This window comes from Monodon monoceros, unplaced genomic scaffold (assembly GCF_005190385.1).
Source record: "Monodon monoceros isolate NGI ecotype Baffin Bay Population unplaced genomic scaffold, NGI_Narwhal_1 Super_Scaffold_1, whole genome shotgun sequence".
Classification (NCBI taxonomy): domain Eukaryota; kingdom Metazoa; phylum Chordata; class Mammalia; order Artiodactyla; family Monodontidae; genus Monodon; species Monodon monoceros.
The window spans coordinates 2,370,452-2,387,275 of NW_021703765.1; the positions used below are offsets into that span (position 1 = coordinate 2,370,452).

A 16,824-nucleotide genomic window follows, 5' to 3' on the forward strand; every position below is an offset into this window, starting at 1 on the left:
GGATGCAGAAGAGACTGCTGTGCAGGCAGCTCCTGGGAGGAGGACTGAACGTTGGGCCTGATGGAGACTTAAGTCTCACTCTCTAACCCTTTCTCTGCTGTCTGAGTCTCACTGTGTGAACTTATTCCAAAATTAAACACGTTCTGCCTTTTAAAACGAAAACAATGGCCATTTCTGGACAGCGCTACAGCTGAGTGAGACAGGCAGGCCTGCAGTCTGCAGGAGAAGGTATAAAGCAGCATGCGCTCTCGAAAACATAACGTGGCATTCTATAAAGAACTTGAAAAAGCCTTGTTAATTCAGTAAATCCAACTCTAGGAATCTATCCTAATGAAACGATTAAAGATACATGCAAAGATGTATTATTTATAATACTGAAAAAGTATAAACAACTTAAAGGTTAAATAATAAAGGAAATGGTAAAAATATCATAATGCTATATCCAGATCCTGAAGACTTTAATAAAGCAATTTAAAATAGTGACATGGGGAAAACACGCATGATTCAGTAAGTGAAAGAGGAAAAGATGTATTCACAATGTATTAAAGGAAAAGAGTGGGTTACAAAACAGTATGTATTTGCACTAAAAAAACTATCCTTAAGTATATAAACTATTACGGGAAGTATATGTCTAGCTAAAAAAAAAAAAAAAAAGCCTGAAAGACTACACAGCTGACCCTTGAACAACACCAGGGTCTGGAGCGCCGACCCCCGCGGTTGAAAATCCGAGCATAACCTCAGGGCGGCCCTCCAAGTCCACGGCTCCCCACCCTTGGAGTCAGCCAACTCCGCACCATGTAGTACTGTCATACACACTGACTGAAAAACTCCACGTTTAAGTGGACCCACACAGTTCAGACCCACGTTGTTCAAAGGTCAGCTGCATATGCGTTCTCTCCCACTGGTGTGATTATTGGTTCTTTTACGTTACTTTTGTTAATCTTTAGTTTCTAACTTTTCCCAAAGTAAACATGTATTACTTATACAATAAGATTTTAAAAGATAAAAATAACTTATTTTATATAAAAAATTAAAGACATAAAAAGAGGGCACAAACCGATATACAAAGTATAATAAACTCAATTTTCAGGATGCAAATTTTATATATGCAATTTAAACGCTGTATGTTTTTCTGTCTCTGGAGGAAACTATACCAAATAGTTATCTGTAATTATCCCTGGGTGACTGCTTTTTACATTTGCATTTCCCTAGTTTTCTATGGTAACAATGGGGGATAACACTTTAAGCAACAGCCGTGTATACGTCACAGTGAGCCCGCCCGTCCCAAGAGCAGGCAGGCCTCTCTGGTGCACACCAGCGGCACGTCCCTGTCATCCTTCACTCTGTCCCAAGACTAGGCCTGTGGACCTTTCAGGACTATTCACTGTGGTGCATAAACTGCTTTGGGTCATCATGAATTTCCTCTCTTCTCCCAAATTCCCACGTTCAGGGGATCCAGGAGCCAAGCAAGGAGATTCTACCATCTTCAGAGGCAGAAACTTTACTTTGGGCCACTCAGAATCCTAAAAAAATTAATTTTTATTAAGAAAAAAAGAGTGCGGGGCACCTCTGCCAGCCACTGTGGACATACTTTGATTCCCCCAATATACTACACACTAAAATGTCTCTACCCCAAGGTGCTGACATGACCCCAAAATAAACACTTTACCAGTGACCTGGAGACTAGCCAAGGCAAATTTAATGATAACTGACTCCTTGAAACCTACACCAAAGGCTTTTTAAAACTAGTTTAACCCTAACATCCTCCTGACTAAGGATCAGATGCATTTTAAAAATCCGTGAACAAAGTATAGGCTGAAATAATTACCTCCTCCTTTTCATGCAGCATAACATGTGCTTTGAGACTAGCCACTCTGGAGAATTTCTTGTTACACACGGGACAGGTAGGATCCTCCCCATTGTGGGTACATTTGTGAAGTGTCAAGTTGAACTCAACATTAAAGGTTTGGGGGCACTGGTCACATCGATGTGGCTAGGTGGAGAAAAAAGTCGAGAAGCACTGAAACACAATCTTTCCACAATGAATGTCATTCAAATATTAACAAGCACCATAATCCACAGATAAGTTTTCTAAGGAACTTCTGAAGTCCTTCTGGACCTGAAGTCAATAAATCCAAAATGGACACAGTAAAACTCCTTACAGTATTTCTCAAAGGAGGGTAAGGAGACACCACATCTATGTAGAAAATATTTCTAATAAGAAATGCTGCAATATAAACGTATCAGAATGTAGCCACTACGAAAATAAAAGTGAGACACTTCAACTCATTGGGTGGGATTTTTTCCCTTCTTTTATGACAACTCCACTGCTGTAAACAAAATCACTGCAAGTAAACTAAGTAATTGTGAAAACTTTCACTAGATTTTAACAGAGTTGCTTATCCTCATCTAAAATATCCCCCAAATGGAAGGTATTCTGCCACTTACTAGTAGAAAGATAAAGTAATCACTGGTATTTCTCTTGTAAATATCAAGACCCTAATGGGTCAGTATCTTCAGATTTTTCAGCTTGGGAGAGTAACGCCAGCGGGTACTGGTGTCGGTACCACATTATCATAGTTACAGCAGCATCATTCATGCCGAAAGTAAGGCTGGAGTTGGTCAGATCCCGTCCTCCAGAAAAGAGATCCCTGGTGTTTTTCTGGTCTCAGATGGCTCACTAGCTTACATCCTCCTAACCTAGAGAAAAGTCGGCAATCACTCTTTTCACTGTAGTTTTAACTGCCACTTTCCAACTCTCAGGCAGCTCGTTCCATTAGCACACTAACACACCTGACATACCCCACAAGGGGCACACTTGCAAGAGAGTTCAAATCCCTATTCAAGAGAGCGCTGCTCCCTGCGGAAATAAGATCTAAAACATCTCAAGTACCCTCTTAAAATGCAAGACCACTTAAAGGTAACACTGCCTGCTGGAGAAAAACACACCAAGATAAGGGAAATTGGGGCTTCCCTGGTGGCGCAGTGGTTGAGAGTCCGCCTGCCGATGCAGGGGACACGGGTTCGTGCCCCGGTCCGGGAGGATCCCACATGCCGCGGAGCGGCTGGACCCGTGAGCCGTGGCCGCTGAGCCTGCGCGTCCTGTGCTCCGCAGCGGGAGAGGCCACAGCAGTGAGGAAAAAGATAAGGGAAATTGAAACTACTGAAGAAAGTCATGTTTTAAGATTATTTCTTTGTCCACTCATAAATAACTTCATTAGATTCACCAGACTAGCTCTCACTTTCTTTCATTATCTAATGATGGGTAGAAATACAACTACAACTAAAAACGAAACGTCAAAATATTTATTTACATAATATGGAATGTTCCACAATTTAGGAATAAGAAAAATGTTTACATGTTGATTTTCACAATTCCTCCAGTTTCAACGCTCACATTTCTGACATCCCTTTTTAAAATACATACCTTGTCATTTCGCTCGTGATCCCTCATGTGGCGTTGAAACTGGGACTCTTTTGGAAAAGATAGCAGACAGATTTCACATTTATGGAAGCTCGGAACTTGACAGGCATAATTAGTGCTCTCCGCATTCAATGTTAAAACTCCATCTATAAAATCGCATAAGTATAAACAATAAACACCAGTTGTTATTCTCAGCATATAAACGAAACTAAATTATCTGGTTATTGTTTCGAAACCAAATTATATCAGATTTATGAGAGATTTCAGATGAAATGAATGGTACCTTAAATTTTTTTAATGGACATGTTTTTAAGTTAGAAATGAGAAATGCTGAGATGACTGAGACATGGGACTACAGGATTCTAACATCTGTTAACAGGACTGTCAGAAACCTGAAACTAAACTCCTGAGGCTTAGTACCCACTCAACGACACACAAAAGCCACCGTGTTTCTTAACCTTGCCTGCCTGCTCAATGCTATTTCTCAGTCACAACAAATCACAGAGGCACTTCTCCTCTAAGTCACTTTGAGCATTCATCAATAACCCAGTTTCTTAAATCACTCAGTAAACAAAACTCTAGGAGAAATATAAAAGCTGATGCACTAGTTCAATCTACCTCTGAAAACTGCTGCAAAGCAAGATAAAGTCAAAAAAGCAAAACCTTTTGTTCTCTCACATAGTTATGGTTTTAGGAAGGTAAAGAGTTGCAGTGCTTTGAACAATCCTCAGGTTTTACAGTGTGCTTTCTAGTGTACCGTGTGCTTACATTTAGGTAAATGCCTATAAACTTAAAAGTATTTTCAAACAAGAACAAATATGCAATAATCACAAAAATTTACCAAGAACTTCATAAAATAAAGATTCCTAAATGTCTTCAATTCTTGAAAATAATACTCCAAGTCTTATAATTTCGGCACAAATATACAATCCATATTAACTAGACGAAGACAGAAATATGTCACGTACAACTCTTTGTATCCAACTTGACCCCAAAATATTAGAAATTTGGAAGTAGGGTGAGGGGCTAATTTTAAGACTCAGTAAAGCTCAGGAATGTCTTCTGTTTCTCAAACGTCCATGTGGTGAACACAGCATTCCAGCATTTTCTCTAGACCTTTACATGCCTGTTCTGAGCAAATGGCCTGCAGTCCCCTGTTTGGCCAACAGTCCTCCTGGTCTACAGCAGAATCTGCTTAAAAGCAAGAGCTGTGAAATTCCAACGATGGGAGGTGGGGTGAAACCATGCTGGAGACAGAGCAGAAGGGGATGGAGAAAGCCGACAAGAGCTCCAAAAAATCCTCCCGGCAGATCCTCCAGTAAAGCGATTCCAGTTTTGAGAAACACTGATGTAATTCAAAAGACTGTAACTTCATTCAGAAACAAAGTGGATCTACTAAGGGAAATATACATAATTTTTATTCTATTTATTCTTAACTCTATCCACATTCAAAGCCCATACATTCAGAATCTCTACACCAAACTAATAACAAAATGTTGTATGACTCCCCAGGCCCAAATAAAATGATTGCTGGGACCACATTAATTGATACATTATTCCCTTTTGAAAAGTCTGTACTATGGGAAGAAACACTGAAGGCACAAGTAAGATATCTGTTGACAGCTGTGTTTTAAGAACTCAGTAGTGTTTTAGCCTAAAGCCTGAATACAATAAGAGCCCCTCAACTTAATTTCTAAAACGCAAAATTAAAATGCTATTTCAGGATGGAGAATGAAACAATTTTCATAGCCTCTATGTTGAAACTACTTAATATGTTATCTAAAAATGAGAATTAATTTGATTTAATTAACTGCAATTGATAAACCCCTGAGATAAAAAACTGTACATTTAAAACTGAAAAATGATGTCATTTTGCTTATGAATTAAGACTTTTCTAGAAAATAGTTTTATCCTAAGCAGCAAGACTTCGCTCTTTAACAAAGCTCCAAATGTAATAAAATGACTTTTTCAGTAGGTCCCTTCCCGCTGTTGATAACATAATATTAATTTGGTCCAAAGACAAACTTAAAACAATTCAAATTACAGTGTAACTGGGAAGGAAAAAAACAAAACATGTTTTAGTTTCCACGATGAGTGTAATTTTAAAGTCCACAGCATCTCTAGACTTTCACTTTGCTTCGCGGCTGTTTCTCTCGGCACTGAGAGAGCAAAGCCTTTCTCCAGGGCTGGGGGGTGCTAACCCCACACTTGGCTTTCTTTCTGCTCAGAGTTGGCCCTTTATTGGGAGAGTCCTAGGCCTCAAAACAACCCCAATTAGGCACCAGCTCTTCAAGTTCATTCACATGTCTGGTCCCCAGAGTACTTGTTCAGAAAGAGGTCTATGAAATTCACGTATCCTTAGGATGGGCTTCAGGAGATCCACCAACTCCAAGAAAACTACACACCAACATACACGCGTGTGCATGTGTCCACTGTTGGGGGTGAGCAGTCTCTGCAGCCACAGGGCCCCCGGATTTCTAAGGGGCTAGGGATCTAGGTTAAGGTGTGATCAATTCACATCAGTCCTCCCGAGTATGGCTGCATTTTTAAGAGGCAGCTAGAACTTCACCATGAGACGTTGGGCCGCACATATTCCTACTGCTCCCCCAGACAGAATGGGAATAAGCACAGAGCCACCTGCATTTGGCAGTGCTCAAATCTAAGAGCTCATCCAGAACAGTACTTCTCACCTATGTGCTTCTGCCCTCTGAGAGGACCGGGGAGGAGTCATCATGAGATCTCACTGGTGCAAGGAAGCCTCCGGAGGCAGGACCCCAGGCAGGACCCAGACTGTCCCCATACACACGTCCCCTCACACACACGTCGCCTCACACACAGACAGGCCCACCGCTCTCCTCAACTGCTCACCCTTCCCGCCACCAAGAACTCCACTTCACTATCAAAATTAAACAAAAACCGGGTTACGAAGATCAGAAATTGAGCACCTTTGCTTCCCTGAGAAAAACTTGAAGACCAGTTTCAAAATCAGTTTAACTCTTTACATAGAGATTCTAAACAGTACATAATAATGGTTGTGTCTCTACCACCCCAAAATGATATAGCCTATCACGGGGTTGTGCAGATTAAACAAGACGACGCTTCCTGGTGCCATGGGGACAAAAGCCCATCAACCGTCTCGGAGCACGGCCACCTCTTTAATGCTCGTCCTTGCTACTCAATACCCTACCCATCACTCCAGACCACGCTCTCCCATGGTAACTACCCACAGGCAGGCCTGGCATGTAACGGCGGGGACAAGATGAGCTGGCTTTCAAACAGCTCTTCCCAGAACAGGCCCAGCACATCAGACCGGCCAGCTTATCTGCATGGCGAAGGTCATCCACATCCCGAATTGGAAGAACCTAGGTGGATCTCTTCCACGCAAAATACCTACGATGTGACACCAAGTTCCAGCAAAACCTACTGCATTTATAGCATTCAGGGATTTAACTCAAATTCGCATCTCTCGACTGAAACTCTTAAGCACTGTGCATTTAAGATCTCAGCTACCCATAAATCCTGACGAGGCATTTTCAATTTCTAAAGTAACTAAACCCCAAACTTTTAACCTGTTTTTATTTTGTTTTGAATAAAAATCTTTCCAAAATAGAGTTGCTCTCCCCATCCTCTGCCCTCAACAGGCACTAGCCTCACTTCCCTCTTTCCATCATTCCCTACATTCCTCCAAGAACCCAGCTCTTTAACCATCAACCACCTGCTCTCACTCTGTCACCCTCTGACACCACAGTGCTCTCTGAAGTCACCAAGCAGACGTCTGGGAAGTCTGACAGTCACCCCCTACTTCAAATCGGTACCACCTTGCCTAATCGCCACCATTCTTTCCCCTCATTTCTACTTTTTTTTAAATTCCTTTCTACTTTCTTTTCTCCCATTTTCTACTGCTCCTCCCACATGTGTCAGCATTCAGGTTTTAGCACAGCTGAGCTTTTTAGGTAAAACTCTGAAGTGAAATGGGCAAAACTAAAATCTAGGCTGTGAGATATCAGGACAGGGGTTAGTCTTACGAGGGTACTGACTGGACGGAGCATGATGGGGGTTTCTAGGGTGCTGGTAACGCCCCATTTCTTAACCTAAGAAATTATATGAATTATTAATACAACCCATATAATCTGGGTGCTGATTATATGAGAAAGTTCTTGCTCTGAAAATTCACTGAACTGAACATAATTTCTATTCTTCTCTGTATGTTATATATCAATAGAAGGTTTACGCCAAAGTAAAGTGCTATAATATGCAACTTTCCTTTTCATTCCTGTTTTTTCTTCCAGATTGGGGTCAACCAACTAGGGTCTAGCCTTTCTGGTAAGCAGAGTTTCATGGAACTCAGCCACGCTCACTGGTTTACGTATTACTGTGGCAGTTTGGGGGCTGCGACAGCAATTCAAAGTTACAGCAGAGACCTTAACACCCACAAAGTCTAAAACATTTACCATTTGGCGCTACAGGAGAAGCCTGCTACCCCTGCCCCAGAGGGTAAACCGGGGTTCCATGCCGGCCAGCCAGCATTACTGCAATCCCTGCAATGTCTGTTACCCTCCAAGCTCCGTGGCACCCCAGGGACATCCCAGAGCGATAAAGGCATAAAGGGCTGACATATACCATGCTTTACCTTCTACAATAAATAGCCTTAACATTTACTTAGGCATAATCTCCTTAAAACTAAGACCTTTGTCTTAGTCATGGGATAGAAAGACTGGACATTGCCCTAAATAATAATTTTCAGAAAATTAATACAATAAAGGCAGCTATCTCTGTATTTCACCATTCTGCCCGATACCTATGTACCTCACTCCACGTCTTCTTACCCCACCCGCTAAAGGCTTTCTGCCAAGCATTTTCAATAAATGCAACAATGAGCATCGGGGCCTTGGTTTGCTACACAATGATTAGCAACTACATATTTCCTAAAAATATGCAGAGATAGTGTCTTCTAAGTGTGACAAGCGTACCACCAGCAGTCTGTGAGGTGATTTTAGGCAGCACAAGAACTCACAATTTTACTGGCTATGTATTTATTTTAAAGTGTCTTAGTATAAAGTACACTTGAAATTTAGTACGAGGTACTAGCACATGGATAGACATACAGACCAATTGAATAGAACTGAGAGTCCAGAAACAAACCCATACTTCCATCGCGAACTGATTTTTCAACAAGGGGGCCAAGACCACTCACTGAAAGAACAGTCTCTTCAACGAATGGTTCTTGGACAAACGGCTATCCACATGCAAAAGAAGGAAGGTGGATCAGAGACATCCACCTCACTCCATACCACACACAAAAAATAGCTCAAAATGGATCAAAGACATCAGTTTAAGAACTAAAGCTATAAAACTCTCAGAAGAAGACAAAAGGAAAAAGCTTAATGACTGTGGAGGCATGATGGTTTCTTAAATATGACACCAAAGAAAAAGTAGATAAATTGGACTTCATCAAAATTTAAAACCTTTGTGCATCAAAGGATGCTATCAAGAAAGTAAAAAGACAAGCTACAGAATGGGATAAAATATTTGTAAGTCATATATCTGATAAGGGCCTAGTAACCAGAATATATAAAGAATTCTTACAAAAGGCACAAAAAACAAACAACCCAATTAAAAAATGAACAAAGGATTTGAATAGACATTTCTCCAAAGATATACAAATGGCCAACAAGTACATGAAAAGATGCTCAGTGTCATTAATCATTACGGAACTGACAAGCTGATTCTAAAATCTAGATGAGGGGCTTCCCAGGTGGTCCAGTGGGTAAGACTCCACGCTCCCAACGCAGGGGGCCCTTGCTCGACTGCTGCTCGGGGAACTAGATCCTACATGCATGCTGCAACTAAAAGTTCACATGCCACAACTAAGAAGCCCACATGCTGCAATTAAAAGATGCCGCATGCCGCAGCTAAGACCCGGCACAGCCTAAATGAATAAATATTTTTTAAAACCTCTCAAATCATATTTTAAAAAATTTAAAAAATAAAATCTAGATGAAACTGAGAAGTACCAAAAATTATTAGGACAACCATGAAAATGAAAACCAAAGTAGAGGACTTACATTTACACTACTAGATACCGAAACTTGGACTAAAAGTAATTAAGACAGTAAGAAATTGAATAGGCAGAAACCAAAAAACAATGGGAGAGAACTGAATGCAAAAACAATTCTTCACCTCCACAGTCACCTGATTTACAACAAAGGTGATACTACAGTACGACAAAGGATGACCTTTCCAATAAATAGTGCAGATTAATTAGACATCCACATGTAAAAAGTCTCGACCTTTCCACCATAAACAAAAATCAATTTCGGTTGGTGTTATCAATCTAAAGGTGAGAAGTAAAACAATAAAGCTTCTAGATGAAAATGTCTTCATGATTATAATTGTCAAAAATTACTTAAACAGGTCCCGAAAGTACCACGCATAAAGGAAAGGACTGATAAATTGGACAACATTAAAGTTAAAAACTTCTTTCATGAAAAGACTATCCTTGAAAGAGTGAACATGAAAGTACAAAGAACTCATGTGCAGTGTACATAAAGAACTCCTATGGATCAATAATAAAAATACATGTTAACTCTTCACCAAAAATATATAGATGACAAGCACATGAAAAGATGCTTAAGATCATAAGTCATAAGGGAAATGCAAACTAAAACAATGAGATACCCAATAACACACACCTATTAGAAGGGCTAAAAGTCCAAAATAATCAATAATACCAAATGCTGACAAGGACGCAGAACAACAGGAACTCCCATTCATTGCTCGTGAGAACACAAAATGGTGCAGCCACTGTGGAGAGGTTTGGCAAGTTCTCACAAAGCTGTTTATAGTCTCACCGTCTGATCTAGCAATCATGCTCCTTGGCATTTACTCAAATGAGCTAAAATCTCATGCCCTCACAAAAACCTGCACATGAATGTATACACCAATTTTATTCATAATTACCAAAAAACTGGAAGCAACCAAGATGTCCTTCAAAACGTAAACAAATATACTGTGGTACATCCATATAATGAATATTATTCAGCAATAAAAAGAAAGGCGCTACATCAAGCCATCAAGAGACACGGAGACATGTAAAATGCACACTGCTTAGTAAAACGCAGTCTGAAAAGGCTACATACTATATGATTCCAACCATATGCCGTTCTGGAGCAGGCAAAGCTATGAAGACAGTGCATCCTAATGTAAGCTATAGACTTTGTTTATAATAATGAATCAGAATTGGTTCATTCGCTAGAACAAGACATTAGTAACGGGAGGCTGTGAGGAGAAAAATACGGAGTACAGTCTACAGGAAGTCCAAACTATCAGCTGAGCTCTGAGCAAGCCTAAGAACTGCTCTAAAAAGTCTACTAACTAAAGACAAACAAACATCCAACTCAGTAGAAAAATGCGAAAAGACTTAAGAGCTTCACGCAAGAGAACAAATGCGTAATAAACATAAAACCCTTATTAGCACAGAACTGCAAATTAAAAATCAAAATGAGATAACACTACACATACCAGGAGGGCTAAAATATTAAAAGGACAGACAATGCCAAGTGCAAAGAGAGTGAGAAGGCAAAGACTACAGAGCAAATGGAAGGTTAATCCCCTACTGGTGGGAGAGTGAACTGGTACAATCACTCACCACTGCCCACCATGACCCGGAAATGCATAAAGGTTCCTAGCAGCACTTATTTGTAATAACCCAAAACTGGAAACAACCCAAATATCTATAGTAGAAAGGATAAATTAAACGATAGTATGTTCACACAACAGAATACTATATACCTATGAAAAACGAACAAATTTCTGCTATATAATAAGGAGGATCATCTCATAAAAACAAATATTGAATGAATGAAGCCAGAAAGAAAAGGGTACATACTATGAACTCCATTTAGTTCAAAAACAGTTAAACCTAATCTACGGTATCAAAAGAGGACAGTGGGGGTCAGCAGGTAATAGAGAAAACAAGGGGAACTTTTAAGGTACTGCTAATGTTCTGGTTACATATGAAAATTCATGAAGTTTTTCACTTAAAATCTACGCACTTTTCTACATAGATGTTCTATTCAATTAAATTAGTCACCTAAATACAATAATAAAGGAGTTTCAAAAAACACATTTCTGGCTTCTCCTGAAAAAAAATCATTAGCTGTGGCAATAATTAAATGGAGCAAAGTAGGAGCCGGCCCCTGTGGAAAAAATAGGAACTCCAATTCTCCGAAACCCCAGAGCCAGCTATCAACTGCTATCACCTACTACCTTTAACTGCCTCGCTAGTTTGCATTAGTGTCTGACCTACAGACAACTGAGGTTTTGAATTCAGTTAAAGAATTGAGGTATTAAGAGAGCACAGTCTGTTCCTGCAGTTTATTAGATTATATACATTTTTCATTTTAACCCAGAAAAGCCACAGGTTTCACGTTTGCTGAGAGAAATGCTAGAGGAAGGCACCTCGGAGCCCCAGCTCCCTCCCTCCCTCCTTCCCAGCAGAGCGGCCTCAGCCTGGACCACACAGTGGAATCTCCTGTGAGCTTTAAAAGCCGTGATGCCAGGGTCCCACCATAGGCTCAGATGTCACTGGATGAGGCCCGGTCATCGAGAGCTTTAAAAGCTCCCCACATGACTCCATAATGCGCTCCAAGGGTGAACACCACCACCGGAGGTCTTGCTGCGATATTCCACGTGAGAGAATTCTAAAACAAAAAAGAAGTTTGAAAAATATTGCTAATTCCTTGAGCACTGTCTTTGCGTATGGAGACAATGTAAAAACGCTGATATACATTAAGCATTTTAGAACTGCTGAATTGACTCTATCTAATGAAGAATTAGGTTTACTATGGTTTTCCCAGGCTAGGTTTGTGTCAAAGACCAAGATTCTGAACCATGTTAACTCACTACTTGATTCCAGGATCGTAAAATCTTTAGATTTTGTGTCTTATCTAATCACACTTTCTTCAAAATACTAAATACTCCAAGTTTCTGTCTACCTAAAAAGTTCGATTATGGAGAGTACAGGTTGCTCCTTTCTGAAGAAATCTTTTCATCCTTCAATACCTGATATTGATAGAAAGTAATTATTTTAAGCAGAATCTATCTCCCCTTAACTGTTACCCACCAATGACACCTAGTTTTGCCAGGGAAGCAGAGTCCCCTTAAAGCCTCAGAGCACTTGCCCTACTGCCCTGTAAGAAGTTCAAGCTCTACTTCTGTTAGCTATGCTAGCAGTCTCCGCCCCTTGAAGGAAGAGTACAGAGTTATTGAATTCATCGGAGAAAATCTAAAATGGCCTGAATTGGTAATCTGAGCAAGAACGGAATTGTTTATTCCTTTGGCTCAAGGTCTGCCTGCCTCAGCTCTCTGGAAATGAAGTATTAACAAATATCCCTTCAACAGAAAACAGAAACTTAGCAGGAGACCAACTAAAGGTTCAAGCTAGGCAGAAAAGGTTTGCACCATTCTACTGGAAAAACAGAAGCCATACAAGATCCCAAAATGTAGTTTCCATCCAGATCACATTACGGCTTATTAAGAGTAAACTAAAATAACAATGATTAAAAAAAACCCTATCTCACTCATCTTTATATCCCCAGGACAGTGCCAGGCACAAAGGCGAGTGCTCAACAAATACTCCCCCATCAATTTATGTAACAGATGGGGCTTACTTCTTTACTTATGTCCTAAAGGTAATTATTACTTTAAGACACGTTTTTATGCTACTGACAAGGGATTAATCTCCAAAATATACAAACAGCTCATACAGCTTAATATCAAAAAAACATACAACGCAATCAAAAAATGGTCAGAAGACCTAAATAGACATTTCTCCAAAGAAGACATAGAGATAGCCAACAGGCACGTGAAAAGATGCTCAATATCGCTAACGATTAGAGAAACGCAAATCGAAACTACAATGAGGTATCACCTCACACCAGTCAGAACGGCCATCATCAAGAAGTCTACAAATAACAAATGCTGGAGAGGGTGTGGAGAAAAGGGAACCCTCCTACACTGTTGGTGGGAATGTAAATTGATACAGCCGCTATGGAAAACAGTATGGACATTCCTTAGAAAATTAAAAACAGAGTTGCTATATGATCCTGCAATCCCACTTCCGGGCATGTATCCGGAGAAACTCTAATTCGAAAAGATACATTCACCCCAATGTTCAGAGCAGTTCTAGTCACAATAGCCAGGACATGGAAGCAACCTAAGTGTCCATCAACAGAGGAATGGATAAAGATGTGGTACATATATACAATGGAATATTACTCAGCCACAAAAAAAAGAATGAAAGAATGCCATCTGCAGCAACGTGGATGGACCCAGAGAGGATCACACTAAGTGGAGTAGGTTAGAGAAAGACAAATACCACATGATATCACTTATATGTGGACTCTAGAAATAAAAAAAAGATACAAATGAGCTCATTTACAAAACAGAAATAGACTCACATACATAGAAAACAAACTTATGGTTACCAAAGGGGATTGGGGGTGAGGGGGAGGGAGAAACTAGAAGTTTGAGATTAACATATTCACACTACTATATATAAAACAGATAAACAACAAGGACCTACTGTATAGCAGTAGGGAATAGGGAACTCCACTCGATACCTTATAATAACCTATAATGGAAAAGAATCTGGAAAAGAATATATGTATATGTATAATGATCACTTTGCTAAGTTGCATTTAAAAAAAAAAGGAAATGTTTTTGAGCAGACCTCCTCCTCCTCATTTCTGGAGGTTTCAGTTTTGACATCATTTTCCTTGGGAAGCCTAGACCACCAGTGACCGTTACCTGCTGCCATAAACAGTGTTCCTGCCGTCAGAGGACACACACCGTCCTGAGACCCAAGGCAGAGACCTCGTCTCTCTTCTTAAACTCTGCACCCTCAGCCCCTAGCACAGTGCCCACCTACGACAAGAAGTGCTTCAAAATGCTTGCTGAATAAATGAATTAACCCACATGTAGGGCTTTATAGTTATGAGGGCAGAGCAATGCAATGGACCCTTTGGACTCAAAGGCAGATTCAAATCCAACTCTGACACTTACTAGCTGAGTAGACCTTCCATATCACTTAACCTCTCTGAGCCTCATTTCCCCTATAAAAATATAGGGGAAATATAGGTGTTGTGTAAAAATCCCCACCTCCTACCTTCCATGTTTTTCTTAGAATAAAATTCATAATGAGTGACACAGAAAAACAAGCAAAATAATTTCAGATTATGAGAAACATTAAAATCGTAATTAAAATCGTAAACTGTTAGAGCAACAGTCCCCAAACCTTTTGGTTTCAGAACCCCTCGATATTCTTAAACATCACGGAGGACCCCAAAGACCTTAACTTTCTACAGGTTATACCTATTGACAGCTGCCCTACTAGAAATTAAAACTGAGCAACTTTCCAAACGCTTATTCACTGAAAAATAAATCTAGTCCATGTTAACATAACACACATTTTTGTGTAAAACATACTCTCCAAAAACATAGTAAGAGGAGTTTTCACTTTTGTACATCTTCTCAAGGTCTCCTGTAACAGAAGACAGGTGGATGCTCATATCTGCTTCTGCTTTCTCTCTGTTGCAATACGTTGTTTTGAGTGAAATACATGAATATAGCGCTGCCTCACAGGGTTGGGTGTCGCCACCACGGCTCCTGCTGAAGAGTCAGCAGTTTCACCCTTAATGGCCTGTGTATGATTAGTGAAAAGCCCAACGGACTTAGTATCACTACAAGAATATTTACCTTGCAGATGCCTGAAACTGTCTCCAGAACTCCCAGGGGTCCATGAACCAACTCTGAGAACCACTGTGGTAGAGAATGACTGGTCTAAGGCAGGGAAAGCAACATTCAGAAAGGTCTGAGGAAGGAGGCCTCTCTCGGGAAGCTGAAGCCCAGAATGAGCAAAGGGGTGGCTTCTCAGAAGAGGGAGCAGCAAAGGCCCTGAGGCAGAAACAAACGTGGCCTCGTCCAGGAACAAAGGACTGAGGGCAAGGAAAGAGGAGAGTCAGACGCAGGCCGCATCAGGCAGGGTCCTGCAAGGAGTGGGACTGTAAGTTAAAGGGATGAAGGATCCTCGGCATACTTCTAGTCAGGGTGTGGCACCTTATTTACATTTGAAAGAGATGCCTCAGGCTGACAGGTGATGGAGACCAGCAAAGACCAGTCAGAAGGCTCCCACAGAGGCCCGCCTCACAGTCACACTGCAGAGGGAGGGAGCAGGGCCGACTGAAAACACGCCTCTGAGGGCGAAGCTACAAAATTATGAAACGCCTTGGGGAGTAAGGGAAAGAATTATTTTTCAGTTTGGGGCCCGAAAAAGCAGGTGAACGTTGATGCCATTTGGTCAGACGGGAAAGACTGGGGGAAGAAGAGGTCGCAGCCGTATTCCAATGTAAAGTTCACATTCTTTCTCTACCCTAAGCCTTTTCCAAGTGACTAAGACTGCGGGACACTGCACTTTACGTTATTTTTTTGCATAAATCATATTAACGAAAAAAAAATTAACACTGACCAAAATAAGGCCCGATCAGGGAGCGAGGCCTTTAAGACCTCCTTCCAGACACCATCAGCCACTAACGAGAACTCTAGCAGCCACTAGCCAACTACAAACGTGCACACCTGGCCTGTTCTCCAGCGACACCTCTCCCGCGGAAACTCGCGGGCGCTGCAGCCCGGTTCCCATGCCCGTGAACTTCAGCAACTGCAGTAAGAGCACTGACAACGCCGCTAATCTTACACCTAGTCTCTCCTCCTCTCTTCCCAAACGCCGCAGCGGCAAAATGGAACGGACGCAACGGCCTTCCCTTCCAGACACCACCTCTTTCTCTTCCGAAATCCGGAGCGCCCGCCCGCCTGGGTCCCGAGCCTCAGGGGAGGGTGACGCTGGGCCACCGAGCCCGGGCCCGGAAGACGGTGCACCTGGACACGAGCCCCGCACGGTCTCGGCCCACGTGTCACCGCGGGGGTACCCGCTCCCGAGCCCCCCGCAGGCGCCCCCCCGGGGCCGCGGCAGCTCGCGGTCGGGCCGGGCCCGCCACCCCCGGGGACGCACACCGGGCCGGCGCCTTCTCCTCAGAAAGGCCTCCCACGACCTGCGGCAGCCGGGCCGGGAGGGCGGCGGGCGGGGGAGCGGGAGGAAGGTGGCGGGCGGGGGAGCGGGAGGAAGGTGGCGGGCGGGGGAGCGGGAGGAAGGTGGCGGGCGGGGGAGCGGGAGGAAGGTGGCGGGCGGGGGAGCGGGAGGAAGGTGGCGGGCGGGGGAGCGGGAGGAAGGTGGCGGGCGGGGGAGCGGGAGGAAGGTGGCGGGCGGGGGAGCGGGAGGAAGGTGGCGGGCGGGGGAGCGGGAGGAAGGTGGCGGGCGGGGGAGCGGGAGGAAGGTGGCGGGCGGG

The 16,824-nt window shown here is 42.2% G+C and overlaps 1 protein-coding gene across 10 annotated transcripts in view; it reads right to left on the minus strand.

The window, feature by feature from the left end:
• ZNF236 (zinc finger protein 236) overlaps window positions 1-16,824 on the minus strand; it is a 102,021-nt gene that overhangs the window by 84,575 nt on the left and 622 nt on the right. For 6 of the 10 annotated variants that reach the window (XR_003793290.1, XR_003793291.1, XM_029221683.1 and 3 more), the window contains exons 1-4: window positions 16,058-16,572; window positions 15,182-15,244; window positions 3,428-3,570; window positions 1,829-1,993 (exon numbers count right to left, since the gene is read on the minus strand). Coding sequence is in view for 8 of the 10 variants with exons in the window: in XM_029221683.1 (XP_029077516.1) it covers window positions 1,829-1,993; window positions 3,428-3,570; window positions 15,182-15,244; window positions 16,058-16,121 (435 nt within the window). In the remaining 2 variants the exon portion in view is untranslated. Of the gene's footprint in view, window positions 1-1,828; window positions 1,994-3,427; window positions 3,571-6,114; window positions 8,065-15,181; window positions 15,472-16,057; window positions 16,573-16,824 lie in introns of those variants that run through there. The other 4 variants (XM_029221676.1, XM_029221692.1, XM_029221700.1 and 1 more) reach the window with 4 other exon arrangements.